At 29.5% G+C, this 18,257-nt stretch overlaps 1 protein-coding gene across 6 annotated transcripts in view; it reads left to right on the top strand.

The window, feature by feature from the left end:
- Positions 1-18,257, top strand: part of LOC107441187 (uncharacterized) — a 58,509-nt gene that overhangs the window by 31,445 nt on the left and 8,807 nt on the right. For all 6 annotated transcript variants that reach the window (XM_016054348.5, XM_071180247.2, XM_043041934.3 and 3 more), the window contains exons 3-9: positions 757-943; positions 7,692-7,894; positions 9,709-9,853; positions 13,419-13,494; positions 14,754-14,879; positions 16,730-16,882; positions 17,779-17,943. In XM_016054348.5, coding sequence (XP_015909834.1) covers positions 757-943; positions 7,692-7,894; positions 9,709-9,853; positions 13,419-13,494; positions 14,754-14,879; positions 16,730-16,882; positions 17,779-17,943 — 1,055 coding nt within the window. The remainder of the gene's footprint in view (positions 1-756; positions 944-7,691; positions 7,895-9,708; positions 9,854-13,418; positions 13,495-14,753; positions 14,880-16,729; positions 16,883-17,778; positions 17,944-18,257) is intronic.

Genomic DNA, 18,257 nt, shown 5'->3' with positions numbered 1-18,257 from the left:
AGACCCTGCGCTTAATGACTACGCAAGTTTCAATTGTAACATCTACAAACATAATTTATCGTCAATCGTACAAGTTTCAGACGCTACTTGACAGCTACAAAGGAACTTTATCGTCAAAATGATCGATCAACAATCATAGTTTTGGTAACTTCGTGATTAACTAAACTACTGAAATTTAAACTAGACCTATGCGCTGGATAACAATACAAGCAAGCTTCAATCGTTTTTTAATCCCATTTTTATTCCTCAGAAAAACTCTTTGATATGAACCCGAGTGCAAGTATGATATCTGAATTGTGCAAAAACGCAATCAATTACAAGCAAGCGGTAATTTGTAATCGTGATTAAGGAGGATTAAAACTTATCATAATTAATTGCAATAAAAGAAACTATTTCTGGTAATCATAATTACTGGTCAAAATCTTGTATTAAACTAATCATGAGCATAATTAGTCACGATTACAAGAAACCAGTTGCTTACAATCCTAGTTACAATGTATAATCAAGATCACGTCGAACTATTACATATAATCTTTCTGCAATCGAATATTATAATTGTATTTGAGATTACTTGCAATCATTAGATTATAATTACTGGTAATCATGCATTATGGTTATTTTTAACTAGAGGTTTTGATTATTTAAATCTCTACTTGTTACTGTAAATGTGCGTCAACTCTGTATACTTATGAGATCATACTTCAAGATGATTCAAACAGAACTTATCTTTGAAACATGTTGTATGTTTTGTTTCAGAACCATGAATTATTTATTGATGATTCTTTTCCACCCCTGCCAAAATCTCTTTACTACAATGCAGAAGAACCTCGTGAAGAATCGGTTGACCAGTGGTTAAGGCCTACAGAAATAACATGTGATCCATACGAAGAACAAATAAAATGGGCAGTCTTTCGCACGCCTATGCCTTCAGATATTTCACAAGGTATTTCATTATATTCCTTGCATATTAATTTTAACCCTTGTGAGATCAACTTTTTTTTAAATTGATTTTTGAGCTTATCTATATTTTTAAGTTTTTTTTTTATTAAAAATATTTTAACTTTTTCAACTTTCTCTTTTCTTGGAAAGGAAAGGAAGCATTTAGATCATAGATTCTCAACCTTTTTAACGTTGCCGCCCCCCTAAGGAGCAAAAAAAATTTCAACGCCCCCTTTGTAAAAATTTTGTTATTTTTAGCAAAGGGGTGGAGGGGAGGTGCTGAATTATAAGAGGCAACATTTTTAAGCAATTTTTTAGGAGTAAAATTTGCTTCGTTCTTTTAAAAAAAATAATGTGCACGTTAACTCGATATTTTTCTTCCGGCAGATAATCGCATTCTATTTGTTGTAATCAAAATAAATACAGTATTGAAAAAGTACAACAAAGAAGTCTATAGTTAAAAAGAGTAATTTATTCTTAATTAGATAATAAAAAAAACACAAAAAAAATTTTTTTTACTCTAAAAATTATTATCAACGAAACAATCAAATAACCATGTTAGTGGAATGATTGTGCTTGATGGTTCAGAGCTAGTTTCTTAACATTCGGTTCAATATTTTTAGTTAGATAAAGACGCAAATCTTTTTGTGACTAGATCCGTCACAGCACTGAATCTTTGTTTGACAAGGTAGGAGGAAGGGAAGGCAACTTAAACTTTTTGAGAACAGTTTATAGTCCAGGTGAGTGGTGTTACCTTGGAGCCAAAATTCAGAGAGATGATCACCATTTCAAAGTTTCATTGCTTGAAAGTTCGACCGATTCCTCCTGAATCTGAACCTCCGTTGTCTCAATATTCACAAAAGGATTCATATCCCATTTAGGGACTTCCAGGGACAAAACATCTTTATAGCGATCGAAAAAGTCCATGTGTAAAGACTCAAGGTGTTAGCAATATTCTTGTGTATCATCAGAGGGAATTTCACTATTCTTTTTAAGATCCGATTAGATTGGAAATTGGTTAAACTCATTCCGACCAAAATTTTGTTTCCTTAAAATAATTTTTTTAGAAAGGCAAAAATTAACTAATTTTGTAGTGATCAAATTGAACTTGTGCCCTTGAAGTTGTAAATTAACGCAGTTAAATTTTGCAAATAAATCTATCGTGAATGCATCTTCTATCTTAAGGCTACACAGTACCCTAAAATTCGCAAAAATATGCAAAAAAATATTTTTGCATTTTTGGGTGGCTAATGTGGTTGGGAAGCAAGTTGAAAAATTTTGCATCTGAGATCTAATTAGTTTTAGAGATATTAGGATTTTTCCGAGTTGTGTCAGACTCACAATTTGACAAGCGAGGGGGCGTGGTTAGTTTCGTTTTCTTTTAAATCTAATTTTAAAACTTTTTTTTTCAAAAAAAGACTTACTTTATTTCGATGATTATTAATTTTCACTTTCTCCAAAAGTTATCAAATTTCACTTTCACTTCTAGAAGCATTGTTGTTTATTTATGTTCGGTGTTTGATGGATGCGTTCTAAAGTTGTGTTTTTACTAAATTTTTATTTATAAAAAGTCTTTTTTAAGACTAATATTTTTTAATTTATAAATACATTCGTAACAGAATATTTGTTATACTTGATTGACTGAATATTTATATAATTATGAATATTTATATAATTATGAATATTTATATAATAATAAATATACTATTTCTTTAATCCTATTGCTTTGTTTGTCTAAACCAATGTTACGTGTATTTTAGCCGATACAGGTTACATATAAATTTTAAATGTGAAAAAATATAATACTATTAATATTCAAGTAAATTAGTGTTTTTGGACCAACAATAAGTTTGTTTATAATATATTAAGAAAGTAGGACTGTACAAGCATTTTTAGTTTTGGTTTTATGGTTCTCTTTACTTTAAATGTCATTTTCTCAGACTTTCTTTTTTGTTGATACCACTGTTTTCGATTCCCTAAGGCTTTTTTCCCTTTAAAGATAAAGCCTTGAAATTTTTTGTAGAAACTTTTATGTATATACAGACCAAAAGTTAGTATGGATTTCAGTGTGAGATGTATACATTTTTTTTAATAAAAATTTGAAGTTGGAGTTTTTAGAATTTTCGGGTTTTCCACGTGTTTAGTAACGATAAAAATAATTAAGATTCAACTAAGTATCAGAGCATCAAATCCATACTAACTTTTGTTCCTAATAATCTAAGATATTTATATTATTTAAAATAACTGAAAAATTTTGAAAATTAAAAAAGTTATAAAAATTTAAAAAAATCTTGAATTTTTTAAAAAATTTTAAATTTTTTAAATTGTGGTTTGTCGATTTCCCTTTTCTTTTTGAAAATCAGTTTAATAATATAATACAAATGAAAATCTATTATTACTTTTAATATTACTGGCCTTAAAAATTTTTTTTAAAAAAGGGTACCGTGTAGCCTTAAATTCTAGCAATCCGTCTTTCAGAACTACGTTTCTGTTTTCGAAGAACTCAAGTACAAATTCGAAAAGAAGCTGAAACCTATTGAGACAGGTGCCTTAGGAAAGCCAGCGAATCTCAATGTGTAGTAGCAAGTGATTGAATTCATTTTTTTTTTTTTTTTTACACAGCTTATGAATATTTGATCGTTGAGAGCATTACAGTTAATTTTGTTCACAGCAGAGCTCGACATATTGCAATGACTGACGCAAACAATCACTGAGATTTTTCCAACTAAATGCTGTCTGTAAATCACGCAGCAAACAGTTAAAATATCTGGTACCTCCCTCTTCAAAAGGGTGATAAACCCATGATGTCGACCCACCATTGCAGGAGTTTCATCAGGGGCGACAGAGGTAATATTCGCAAGACGAATGTTTTCTGTTTAAAATAATCTTTGGTAGTATTAAAAATAGATTCACATTTGGTTTCTACAATCAAGCTTCTTACAAAAAGCATCTCTTGAATAATTTTTCTTTCTTTAACTAACCGGACGTACGCCAAAAGTAAAGCCTCATTACTTGGCAAGGTTAACTCATGAACTTGAGGGGAAAGTATGTTGGATATCAAAAGTTTGCATAAAGAAACTTCAATATCTTCAACCATCTCATCATTTCGTCGCTGTAATTTATCGTTGCTTAATGGGATATTTTTGATTGCATTGGATACAGCTGGATGGTGTAAAACTGCTTCTAAAGCTTCCTTGTCAGCCAGCAGTATCAACTCTTTGCCTTTGGTATGAAAGAATCCCAGATTTAGCAATTAATTTTGATATATTTTAAGAGGCTATCAAACTATCCTATTTTTGTGAGGAGTTTGCTAGCAAGCCCGAGACCGATGGTGCCAGTCAGAAACTTGTGCTTGATGTTCGTGAAAAATGACAGATCTTTATTTTGTTTGTCAGGATGAATTTTTTGAAAATGCTCCTGCAAACGTGAAGGTTTTATTGCCTCATTAGATAAAACTTTCTAACAAAGTAAACATTTGTGAAGTTGAGAGTTCAATGGCGATTGAACAAATCCGAACTTCAAGTAAGTGACACTGACGAGTATTCAAGTATTAACGACAATTCTTTCTGTTAACCGACATTGTTGGAGGCAGCAAAATACAAACGGTGAAAGATAATAAACAATTTTTCAAAATTAATAAATAATTTACGATGAAGAACTAATTCGCGCACGTTCTTAGCCAAATAAACAGTGAAAATGAATCGAAACTGGGGGAAAATACTAAAAGGAGCTAACGAAAACCTTCATAAGAAACATGGGTCAAACCAAACATTCATACTGAAAGCATAAGCATTTCAATTTTCGCCAAATGACTTGTATGAGTCAGAGGCAAAAACAACTGTCTCATGCGTTGCGCTGGTTCGAATTCGAGAATATAGATCACATAATGGAACAAATGGTGAATCGGATAATCTTAATTTAATATAATGATTTAATCTTTCTTTTAACATTAATTTTAGATTAATTTTATTTATTAAATCAATAGTAATTTAATAATTTTATTTGGGAGTTTCAACATTAAATTTGAATGACAAAACATGGTCAGCGCCCCCCTACTGCCCAAAAACAAGCTCACCACCCCTCAGCATACTCCAACGGCCCCCCGGGGGGCGGTATCGCCCCCGTTGAGAAACAATGATTTAGATGAATAATTATACTGGTGATGTTTTCTATAAAGCTTTGTTTAATGTCTTGAAAATGTGGTGAAATTTGTGCTGATAGAAAGTTTATTGAAATAAAAACAAATTAGAAAAGGTTATTTTTGGAGAAATTAAGCAGTTAATATAATTTTTTTTTAAACTTAAATTTTTGAATTAGTTTTGAAGCTACTAAATCTTAAAATTTTAGGTTTTTACTTATCCCGAATGATTAATAAAAAATTGCATTTTTTCCCTTCGTCTTTTGGACAGAAATACTTCCCAATATTCTGCTTTCATTTGAAAAAAGAAAAGATTATATGTTTTTATAAATTCAAGGAAATTTTCTTCTGCTTCTTCGATTCTTTTGATGATATTCTTTTTTTTCTACCTCATCAAGGAGACTGATATTTGTGTTGTATACTATTCGATTGTGTCTTTCAATTTTGTGGATGTTTTTTTTATTCATATGCAAGGAATCATTTTTTTGATTTGAACCACTACGAGTTGAAATTTCAAACTTGTAAATTTCATTTTAATTCGATTTTATTAAACATATTGACTGTCGGGAAAGAATTAAAATGGAAAATTAAACTTGAAAATGTTTCTGGTTGGATTGAGATCCAGTGAAGAAGAAGGTTCACATCACTTTATACAAGCAAGCTACTCAGAGTAAGCAAACTAGTTTGAACAGTACAAAAAATATAAACGTCCCATCCTGAATAATTGTGATCTAATGATTCACGTTTTAGGACTCGATAGGGTGACTTGAAATATGATAATTAATTAGTGCAGACGATATTTTAAGTTAAGCAATCAGACACAAAAACGCACTTTTTGTGAATAAACATACCTTTTTTTCGACGTATTTGGATTTCGGAGATCCAAAATATAGGGGTAGTCTAAGTCTGAGTAATATGGTACCAATAGTTTGGACAGGAGAGAGGTCCAAAGTTTGAACTCTTTAATGCAGTGTTTCCCAAAGTGTGGTACGCGTACCCCCAGGGGTACGGGAACAGTTTAACGGGGGTACGCGTTCTTATGCGAAATATCTTTCAAGAAACGAAAATTTCAAAAAATTTTATTTAAAAACAAAGCTAGCCATGAAAATTTACGATTACGTATTTTTCTATTGGCTATTTTTTGCAGAGTTAATAGTTAAAAATTAGTGGTGTCAACAGCCAGTTGTGATTTTTAACTTTTTTATAGTAAAAAATGCATTCATTTTTTTATTAGTGGTACACAGCGTTACGAAAAATTTAAAAAGGGTACTCAAAAGCCATAAGTTTGGGAAACACTGCTTTAATGTAATGTTAATTTTACTTTTTGCGTATTTCTTCATATCTCGGGAATTTTTTAAGCGAATTGAAACATTTTTGCACACAATTATAAAATTCATTTATCCAAAGATAATTCCATTCAAAATCTAACTTTTAGTAAATATGTATTATTTTTTATTATTTTATATAATAATAACTGAAATAGTTTTGAATTGTAAGGTATACACATTTTTACATCATTTTAACGAAGATAATTTTAAATACAAAATTTGAACGAAATCGGTCTAATAGTTCCTGAGAAATCAAAATGTTAAAAAAGTCGTATATCCGTTTTTTTGTCGTATAAAAGTTTAAAATATAATTTATCAGGAACTATTTGACAGATTTCGCTCAGATTTTTTATTTTGCATTGTAAAATTAAACTCTTTAAAATGATGAGAAAACTTTTATACTTTACATTTCAAAATTTTTTATCGGCTATTATTAAAAGAATTAAAATAATAATAATATTTACGAATATTTTTTTTTTCTATAGAATTATCGCTGATAAACGAATTTTGTAATTGGGTGCAAAAAAATTTTCAATTCGCTTTTAAGTGTTCTCTAGACATGGCGAAATACTCAAAAAAATAAAATTAACGTTAAGGGGTTCAAACCTTGGACTGTTCTCCTGACCAAACTATTGGTATCATGTGTCCCAGATTGTGACTACCCCCTATATTTCTGGCATCAGGAATCCGGGGGGAAATGGTATCTTTAGTGAGAGAAAGTGCATTTTTATGTCTTATTTCGTTACTTAAAATATTGTCTGCCCTGATTAATTAGCATATTTGAGATCTCTCCCTTGAACTGTTAAGATTGAGTTCTAGAGGGTAAAGATCCGATTATATATTAAATCAAAAGTTATTCAAGGTCTTTTTTTTATTATTATTTTTTTATTTCTTCTTCTTTTATACTATCCATACGCTAAATTTTCTAAAGTAGCATGCACAAGGAAGAAAAATAAAATAGTAGCGAAATATACATATTAAAATCTATTTCATATGAGATTTGATTTTTCAGGTATGTAATATTGAGATACAGCATTTATCTTAGCAAATTTCATGAGAGAAGTTAACCACTATGCAAACTAATTCAGATCTTTAGTTTGGGCTTCTTATTTTAAACGGCACAGGGATTTTCAGTTCCGAATCCAAGTGTGAATTTATTTTTTAAATAGAATCAACTAAGTAACTCATACAGTTTTATTTATTGAATATTAAAATCAAATGTTCATGAAATGGCTTCTAGATTATCAATTGGCAAAGAATTAACTTGTATGACTTTTAATGTTTAGGTATTTTAGGAAACTGTTGGCTGTTAAGCGCTCTAGCAGTTTTAGCAGAAAAACCAGAGCTTGTTGAACAGGTGATGGTCACAAGGACAATATGTCCACAAGGAGCTTATCAAGTCCGCTTGTGTAAGGACGGTTGTTGGACAACAGTATTAGTGGATGACCTTTTGCCTTGCAATTCTCGAGGAAAACTCCTTTATTCCAAAGCAAGTCAATTTTTGTTTGCTAATTAATACTAATTGTTATTATTTTGTTTGATTTAGTTTCATTTCGGTTAAAATAAAGTCGACACTCGATACAACGACCTGCGTATTCCGGGCGAAAACACACATTATAATAGGGGTTAACAAACCTATCGTAATTATCAACTCATAGGTAAAAAAATATTTGACCAATTTCAATAAAGCAATGTTTGCTTCAATAAGAATTTGGTTAACAGTAAAGTTTATGATAATGCAACTTTTTTTCTATGTTAATGTTATACATAAAAGTACCATTTACAATTATGCTTCAAAAGGGAAAAATGCATTAAAAATAATATGCTAGTCTGGGTTGCCATTTTTGATAATATACGTCAAGTTAACGGTAAATATCACATGTTTTAATTTGAAAATAAATCGCACAAGGGGACTGATATATTACGAAAAGCTAAAATTTTCAAACATGAAAATTTATTGTTACCTTTGAAAATAAAGTTTACCTTGAACTTAGGATAAGAATTTAGAGGGTTATGTCACTCTTCATTTATTCAAAGGGAATTGAAAGTGTTTTACATTTATTGTGGGGTAACATCATGGGAAATAATAGTTTAAATAATTTCTTCGACGTTTCTTCTAAATCAAATGACTAAATTTCAGTCCTTATACATGGTTCAGTGCCTGTATTCTTAAGGACATTTAAAATAACATTACATGGCTTTATGTTTGGGTCGTTATAATTGGGCTCCTATTAAGGACTCTATTATCACATAAAATTATTCTGGAAAACAGTAGCTTTCTTGCTAAAGGACAATTTATAATTACTTTAATAATATTATCTGAGCATGTTTTATACATATCTTTTAATCTATTTATTTTGGTAATTTTCAACCCTGTTACCTTTGTTAGCAAGAGGAAGCTAAGTTCTACCCACTTCTTTGTTCTTACATAAGTTTAAAAAAAAAAAAAAAAAAAAAAAATCTATATATAATGAAATTTTTTTCTAAGGGGTAATGCAAATCAATTTAACGTTAATTAATTGGAATGAATCTACAATTTTGTATATTTGTGATATCTTATAAATTAATTTTTGTGTCACTAAATTTTTATTATTTTATTGCAAAATGTACACAGTATTTCTCATGCAGAATTGAGTGAATGTTGAATTTCATTGAATAGATGAAAATGTTGCTTTATTTTAAATTATGATGACACAAAGAGTTTACAAGCCCACTATTGTAGTTTGTATATCGGAACATAAACGTTGTATACATAATATTATTTATGACTAGGGTAGTAATGGTTATTTTCAGTGTATCCATAAAAAGGACTCCCCTCGTCCCAAAGTCTAAAGCCATTTGCTGCTATGGAAACAAGAAATAGCGCATTTCTAAGAGGGGAGCTTTTCCTCCCTGATTCTCTTTCTCTTGTCGACCCAAATCAAAACCTGTCATAAATATTGAATTAGTTTAACCTCGTAACCACGGTCACCGCCACTGCTCCTGCCAAATGGCGAGAGGAGTTCTTTCCATAAACAGACTATACTGTTCTGTTTGTCTAAAATGTTTAGATGTAATAACTCATGTCATTTGTTATATTTCTTAATGTATGAAAAAGATGGATTGCATCTATTGAACCTTCTACTATGTCTTAATATAATATTTTTCAAAATAAATAAATCAAAATTACAATATTAATTAGTTTATTACTGTAAATCTATTTCATTTAAAAATTTTAATTGTATTTTTTTTAAAAATTATGTAACTTTAAAATTGCATAGGATGGAAAAAGATTAGAATGTCCTTTCTTTTGATCTTCATTAGGCTAAAAGGAAACAACTTTGGGTGCCTTTGATTGAAAAAGCTGTTGCTAAACTTCATGGTTGCTATGAAGCTCTTGTATCGGGAAGAGCTATTGAGGGTTTATCAACATTGACTGGTGCTCCTTGTGAAAGTATACCTTTACAACGTTAGTATAAAATCAGTTTTGTACATCTCTTTAGAATTTTTGTTAAAATTTCTCTTTAGAAATTTTGTTTAAAAATTTTTTTCTTTTATCATATTTTGTTATATTCATTAAAAAAAATTTCCACAATTTTTAAAATTGTCCAAAACTTCCAAGCACCAATGCTTTTAATTTTTTGATTATATTTATGGTATACTTATAGTTTATTTACTGTAAATAATAATTTAAATCTAATTTGTATTTGTAGTATTTTATTCGTTATTTTTTTAATAAATAGTAACCAAAATCTGGCTTGATATATGTACTATTTTTTGTATCATTAAACCTAAATTAATATTCTATAAAGGGATCATATATGGTTTTAAATTATTTATTTCTTGTGCCAAGGCCGTAGCCAGGATATTTTTTCGGGGGGGGGGGGGGATAATGTAAGAAGCAAGGACAGTTTCAGACATGCAAAGTAAGGGGAAAACATTGTAACAAATATTGTTTATTCTGTTGTTTGCAAAAGTTAAGCTAGTAATTAAAAAATATTGCATAATAATTATTTTTCAATTAATATTACATAATAATTATAATCAATTTGTAAACAAAGTTTACTAAGACATGCGACGGGGATTTGAAGAAAATTTTTCGATTACTTTTTTAGGACAAACCGGAAAATCCCGAAATATGCTTAATAAAGTTAGCCCTGTTAGCCTTTCTTATTTAGTAGCATTTCTTGTTGCTGTTTTTACACGTTTAATAGAGGAAAAAGTTCTTTCGCAGTTGCTGTGGTGATTGGCAACATAGCCAATATTGATAACAAGCAATAAATGTTTGGGGAAAAGATACTGTCACATTCTTCCATTGCTGAAAGTGCCGTATCTGGTCTACTAAGGGGTTCACGCAGGTTCCACTTTGATGCCCATACTTCCATTTCTCCCATGAGGTTTTCGATGTCAATGAAATCTGCGTGGATTCGGAAATTGCATAAATTAATATCAACGTTCACACAATACTTAGGTAACACTTTATTGAGAGATGCAAGAGTATCTTCGTGCTTCGAAAATCTTTCAATCAGTTGGGCAGTGAAATAATCGAAAAAAGGAATGTATATATTTTGACGGAAGTACTGCTCTGGGTCTGTGTTCTGATTTTTTATATTGCCACGGTGATTTTGATAGGATGCCAATCTAGGAAGTTTTACATCTAGATCCAAACTTGTGAAAGTATTAAGGAGTTCCGAATATAGCTTTTGAAATTCATACTTGGCATTTTTTCTTTTGTTTAGAACTGTGTTGTTCATTGATTTTACATTCATTGATTTTACATGTATCAAATCTCCATTCAAATCTAGATGAATTTGTTGGAGTGTCAGTGGGAGAGTCACAGAAAAAATATCTCTACAAACAAGTAAAGTAATGTAAAACTCACTTTTAGTGATAGTAGAAATAAGATTGTCCGCTTTAGAGGAAGTATTGCAGCTTCCCGAAGCCTTTACTTCTTTGAGAAGTTGAATTATTTCTGGATAAAGTTCTTTAAATCTAATGATTGCATCATGGTTTTCTATCCATCTTGTTTCCCAAAAAGATATTATTTTTTTGAATTTTTCATTCGGCAAATTCGTTTTGATGATGTCTTCTGAAATTTTTGTTCTTTTGGCAGACGATTTGATGAATTTTGTTATTGTTTTAACTGTGCCAACGCAGTTTCTAATAGCTTGAATACTACAAGAGTGACTAATTGCTGAATTCAAAGAGTGTGAGGAGCAATGTACATATATAGCTGTTGGGTGTAATTCTTTGATGGCTGCTTGAACACCGTTAAAGTCCCCTCGCATTGCAGATGCTCCGTCCGTAGCCTTGTCTGACAATTTTTGAAACATTAATTCCTAAATTTCTTAATGATTTTAAAATTACACCAGCTATTCCGCATCCAGATGAGTCAAAAATTGGTGTTCTCAGTAATGCCCGGAAATTTCCATAATTATTTATGGGCTCATCATTATCTAAGTTTAAGGGTCCACTGTCTTTAGCGCCTCTTAAAGCCAATTCTTGCCTCCCACAAAATATTGGGGTTTCGACAATTGGGACAAGTCTCTCTCTATTTTCTTCTGCTTTATTTTTGGCACATGAATTTATTTGCAGTTCAATACTTTCAGTTTTTCCTTCGAAAATGTTTACAAAATTCTCCGCCTTAGCGGTGCTCATCTTGTGGTATTCTGCTATAGTATGGGACCGAAAAATTTTGTTTTCTAAAAATTTGATTAACAGTTTTTTTTATATTTTTTATTTATTTGTTTATTTTATTTATTTATTTATTTTTTTTACTGAGAGGCTCTAAGAAAGACTAAAAAGTTTGAATCCCAGAATTTCGGGGGGGGGGGATTTGTCTAGACGGTCCCTCTGGCTATGGGCCTGGCTTGCACTAATGCTTTGAATGAACTTACATAATAAAACATGATATAATGTTAAATAATTATATACTGTATCATAAAAGTTTAGGCACACTTTGAATTCTTTGATAAATTTCAAAATAACACATATTTTTCCCAATTTTTTAACTGTAAGGGCTATAAAAAGTTTTGAAATAAATAAAATAATAGGCTAAAAAATTAAACAGAAAAAAAATTGACAAATAATGCCAAGTTACAAACTTTGAACATTTTCAGTTATCATTCTGAATCTTCAGGGTTACTTTAAAATTTTATTTACAATGCCAAAACAGTTTAGGCATGCAGAGATTTTCAGAATTTGAGAATAAATCTGTTTCATAATTTTTTGTTTAAATAAATCACTCAAAATGAGTTACATGCAGAATTTCAATCTGTGTTAAGAATTACAAACCACAGTTATGATGTGGAAAATTGTAAAAGACTACTTATCAAACTTATGCTAAATCAAAAAAATCAGCTTCTACCTAAAATCTCTCAATTAATAACATTAAAAATTAAATGGGCCATATTTTTTCAAAAGATCTGATTGATAAGCAAACTCATGGAACTGGATGCGCAAAAAAAGCAAAAAACAAGATGATCTAAATTTCTTGTCTTAAAACCTGTCCTAAACAAGCAAGCAGGGCCTAATCTAGAAATGAGGGGGCCATAGGCACAGAACTGACAAAGGATCCCTTGGTCGTTATTTTGAACAAAATTTGAAATGTTTTTAAATTATTTATAATGTAAGTAAATTACGATGTATTAAAAAATTTGAGCTTATATCTAGTTCAGTCTTTGTTAACTCATACAATTCGTAAAGAAAATACAAAAAAGAAATTATTTGTAGCATTTAGGGGGCCTCTCAGGCCTTATAATAAAAAGCGAGACTAAATTCGACCTACAAGTACATACCATACGGCTATAAAAGATTAACATACTGTTCAGATAATTTTGGTGTTCCAGATGGCAATAGTCATTATTGGCATAACCTGAAATAGAGCAATATATTTAGCTGACAAAATAGTAGAACTTTGCTTATGATTTGAATAAATTTATTTTAATTTTTCACATAAGGTTTGGTTAAATTTATTCATCTAAAATTAAGTTACTTTCATTTATTTATATCTAATTTGTATTATATCATTGTAGCTTCATCTATTCCAAATGAGGAAGGTATTGACCATGATTTAATATGGGTGCAATTGCTTAGCTGCCGAGATGCTGGGTAAATATTTTTTTTTTTCTTCTGTTGGCATTTTCCCCCTATCTTTCTTTGTTTTTAATTTATTGTTGTTGAAAGTTTATTTTTGATTTACATTTTTCTTCATATTATTAAATATTGTTTTCTTTGTGAAATAGCTGTCTTAGGATATTAATTTTCTTCCCTAATTTATTTTTAAAAATTTTTTCATTAGTTTTCAAATGTTATATAATTTTTAATTGCGTACTGACACTTTGAAACTATTGCATATCTCATATCTTTTTAGCAACAAATTTCTATTGTAAACCAGAAGAATTATGTTGTCAGTAGAAGTATAGTATTCAATTCAAGATTTAGTATTCAATTTAAAGCAATTGTAAAAAAAATACTTGTTTTATGCTGAAATTTTTTAAAATTATTATTACTTGTTATCTCTTTTTTTTTCTGCTGATTTATCTATCTGTTGATTATGATCTTTTTGTTTTCGTTATTTTTTAATGCAATTAATGTAATTCAGTTATCATATAATCTTTATACTTTTAGCATCTAGTCAAAGAAATATGATAATTACAGTTTAAAATGTTTTTTTTTTTCTGTTTAAACTATACTCTTGTCACCAATTGATCCCCCACTAAACTAACACTTTTAAAAAATTTGTATTTTTACTGTTTCCCGATTTAGAAAAATTTATCTGGCTGCTGTTTACCTTTCAAAACATAGAAATTTATGAGGAATAAAGTTTACAAAACTCAAAAATAAAACTCATTCTGGCAAAATACTCATTATCTTTGGGAAAGATTCTAAGTGGTTTTGATTTTGTGATCACTCTCTTTTTGATTTTCAGAAAAACTTTCATCATGTAAAAAGTTTAGAAATTGATTAATTGAAAATATGAGAGAAAAAATTACTAAGAGAATGGACATTGATTTTGTAACATAAAATGGGTGGAATGACAAAATGAAAAAATAACTTTAAAAAAATAAGTTTGTATTAAATTGGGAGTAAAATGGCCAATCTACAAAAAAAAACAGGAGAATAAAAAATTATCCTACCTGATTCATTATCAGGCTACCAAATGAAAAGCATTTTCAATAAGAGTGAGTGTAGATTTTTCTACAATCTTGAAGTTATTATTTTTACATATAAAGGTAAAAACTCTTATAACATGAACAATAACTTCTACATATCAATTTTGTAGTGTATATTAATGAGATTTTTAAAAAAAAATTCTAACTTACTGGTTTTAAAAATTGTAATATTACAGTTCTATCCTTTAATTTAAGATTTCTAATGGGTGCTTCCTGTGGTGGTGGTAATATGCAAGTTAATGATCAAGATTACCACGCTGTTGGCCTTAGACCAAGACATGCTTATTCTGTATTGGATGTTCAAAGCATCCAAGAATTAAGGTACTATTATTTCCATAGTTATATCTGGTTTAATGGTATCAAAAGAGTTATATCTGGTGATATACCCAATTTAATTCTCTTCTGTTTTGGGTATTTTTCATTAAGTTTTAGTTTTTTAAAAACTTGTTTGTTATTTGTAATTGATTTTTATTTATTTATTTATTTCAATGTCCGGTATTCAGTTTATTATTCATAACTAAAGATTGTCTTATGTGCTTTGCATTTAAATATAGTTTTAATTCCTCAAAGGTTAAAACTGGATTGTGATGAAAAGAATATCTAATAATAATAGTATGGCAGCTACTGTATACTAAGATAAATTTTTGGATAGTCTTCAATTTTTTCCTGAGACAAAGTATTTAATATAATTGCTGTAGTGAATTCAATTTTATGTATTAAAAGTATTTTGTTCTACCATATTTAGTGCATGTGAAATTCTGTCCTGTAATATTTAACTGATTTATTAACCTTTTTTTAATGAAATTCTTTCACAATATTGTAACTCGATATAAAAATTTTTTTTTATATATATATATATTTTTTGCAATAAAAATTTTTTTTCTAAAAAAAAAACATGCAACATAAAAAAAACATAGTCGCAATTTTTCATTTGTAACCTAACAAAACAGTTGCATAATTTATAACTATATATTACCAGGGTGGCCACCCACCTGGAAAACCTTGAAAACCTGGAATTATCAGGGAATTTTTTTATACTGGAAAAAACCTGGAAATATCAGGGAAATTTGGATAAAAACCTGGAAAAATCAGGGAATTTTAAAGAAAAGCTGGAAATTTTTCTTTGATAATTTTTTTAATTTCACTAATTTAAATTATTTACTAATTTTCTTAATTTAAATTATTTCATCCATTATACCCACTTTTTTTAAACGGAAATGTATCGCCAAACAGTTGAAATATCATCAACTTAGCTATACTTTGCTTGCATCAAAATTTGCTCCATTACAGCTCTGTTAAACTAGAATGCCACGTAAAATTCTCACACAGTTGCTAAACGAATGTAGAAACCTTTGACTGCTATGGGACTGTGCAATTTAGGCAAGATTCTGGTGGGGGTGGAAAAAGGGATTAGGATATTAGCTTCTTTTTCTTTTTTAAATTCTCTCCTTGGGCTGAATCCATTTATGGCTCAACTTTGTTCCAATGCTTTGGTGGTAATTTTTTTTTCTATTTTGACAAAATGTTTTTGTATTTTTAACTTTATAAAATTCTCCAAAAATTAGTTGGTTATAATTTAATAATAGATTTTATATCGCAGTCTTTTTCTGAAAGCTTTTCTACTCCCAATCAAAGAAATCTGAATTATTTTTCTCAGCAAACCAACCAATCACACATTTTTTTACAATCGCTAACAGCAATGTTTGTCGACAAATCGTTACAATTGTTGCATTAATGCTAATTTTTTCTATTTCATTTTAACCTTTTATAACATATTTTAATTTTAAAAAAAATGTTTTTTTAAGAACCAACTATATATTTATATTTAATTTTACTCTTTTGTTGGTCAATATGATTTTTGATTTGATATTTTGTACCAAAACATTAAAAAATAAATTTTAAAAAATCTTGAAAATTGTCAAAATAAATTATTTTTTTCAAGATGATATGTTAAAAAAATAACATTTTGAATAAAATATTTTATAATATCGACACTTTTCTTGTACACATCCTATACTTTATATGAAAAAAGAAACAAAAACCTGGAAATTTTATGATTTTTATCTGGAAAACCTGGAAAAATCACGGAAATTTGAAATCGGATTTGAGTGGCCACCCTGATTACGTATGTAAAGAAATACAAGTATAAACAATTGATGTGGATATTTTAGGCTTGTTAGATTGAGAAATCCGTGGGGTCATTATTCTTGGAGAGGAGATTGGTCTGATGGATCGCCATTATGGACTCCTGAATTAAGAGAACAGCTGATACCTCATGGTGCTGATGAAGGAGTTTTCTGGATGTCTTTTCAAGATGTTTTGAAGTATATTTTCATCTTATATTTTTTAGCTTGAAACATTATATATGTGCAAAGCCTGTTGTATACTGATTTGTTAAAACAGCATGTATACACAATACTAGTGATTTTCAAAAACTGTTTATTAAAAGGGCGATTTATATTAGTGTAACAAGCAGTTTTGACAAAGTGTGCTTTCAAAGTTCAATCCGATATGACTACGCAATTTAAAGTCTCGTGCTGGCATAGTGAAAGACACGATGGCCCATATTGTCCAAATCATAACAGTTAAGTGGTAGTGTACCCATTAAACATAGTCAGTGTAAGGAAATCGCAAAATGGAACATCCACTGTACATAAAGGTTGCTTCAAATAATGCAAAGTGATGACACCTGGAATGTCAATGAAAATGTACAATTTGAAAACAGTCAGTAAAGAATGCGTTTTCTTGAGTGATTTAAGTCTGTGAGAGATGTTTTCTGAATGATTGGGATGCTTTGTGAAGATTCAACACATTGTGACAACAGCAGTAATTAAATTTTCATTTGCTGATTCTGTAATCTCTAAAAATTTTAGTTTGAATTATAGAATGTAGACAAGCTTCCCAAATTGCTGTTAAGAATAAAACACTTCAACAGTGTAATTTTTAACCTGTTTATTGCTATAAATGTTATGAATTTTTATATATTTGTTTTCAATCAGTCATCTATATATCTTTCTGTTCTTATTTCAATTTTGTAATGAAGCATTATAGTTCCAGAGAAAAAAAGTTTCCTTTATTGAAATTTTTTGTGCAGCAATCATTGTCATCTTTTTAACTTTATATTTTAGCTCAGTAATCAATCAATGAGTAATGTTAACTGTCTTAAGACTGAAAACATATGCAATCAATGACTGATTATTTTATTTTGTAACTTTTATAGGTATTTTGATTGCATTGATATTTGCAAAGTGAAATCAGATTGGAATGAAGTGCGTTTGCAAGGAGTTCTTCCCCCTCACACAGACAAAGAATGCTTAGCAGTCACTGCACTTACTGTTTTAGATGCTACTGAAGTGGAATTCAGCCTCTTCCAAGAGGGGCAAAGGTAATTGATTTAAAATAACTGCTTTCATACTCACTCACCCATTCACTCATTTTTGTTTAAATAAATCGCTTTTTGCTTGTGTGTCTTATTTGAATTTTTAATTATACTAAATGCTTAATTTATTTTCTGAAAGTTTTTAACATATCATATTGCTTAAAAATTTCCTGTGTTTAAAATGGCTGCATATTGATTATGTTTAAGATCTATTTTCCAACATGAGGATTTGTTTTAGCCTACTTACTTACATTTTTTAGATCAATACTAGATTGCTTAAAGGCTCTGGACCTTTGCCTTCAAGAACAGAACATTTCTTA

This window comes from Parasteatoda tepidariorum, chromosome 1 (assembly GCF_982258835.1).
Source record: "Parasteatoda tepidariorum strain Cologne lab strain chromosome 1, Ptep-v5.0, whole genome shotgun sequence".
Lineage (NCBI taxonomy): Eukaryota > Metazoa > Arthropoda > Arachnida > Araneae > Theridiidae > Parasteatoda > Parasteatoda tepidariorum.
This window is presented reverse-complemented; position numbering and strand designations above follow the sequence as displayed.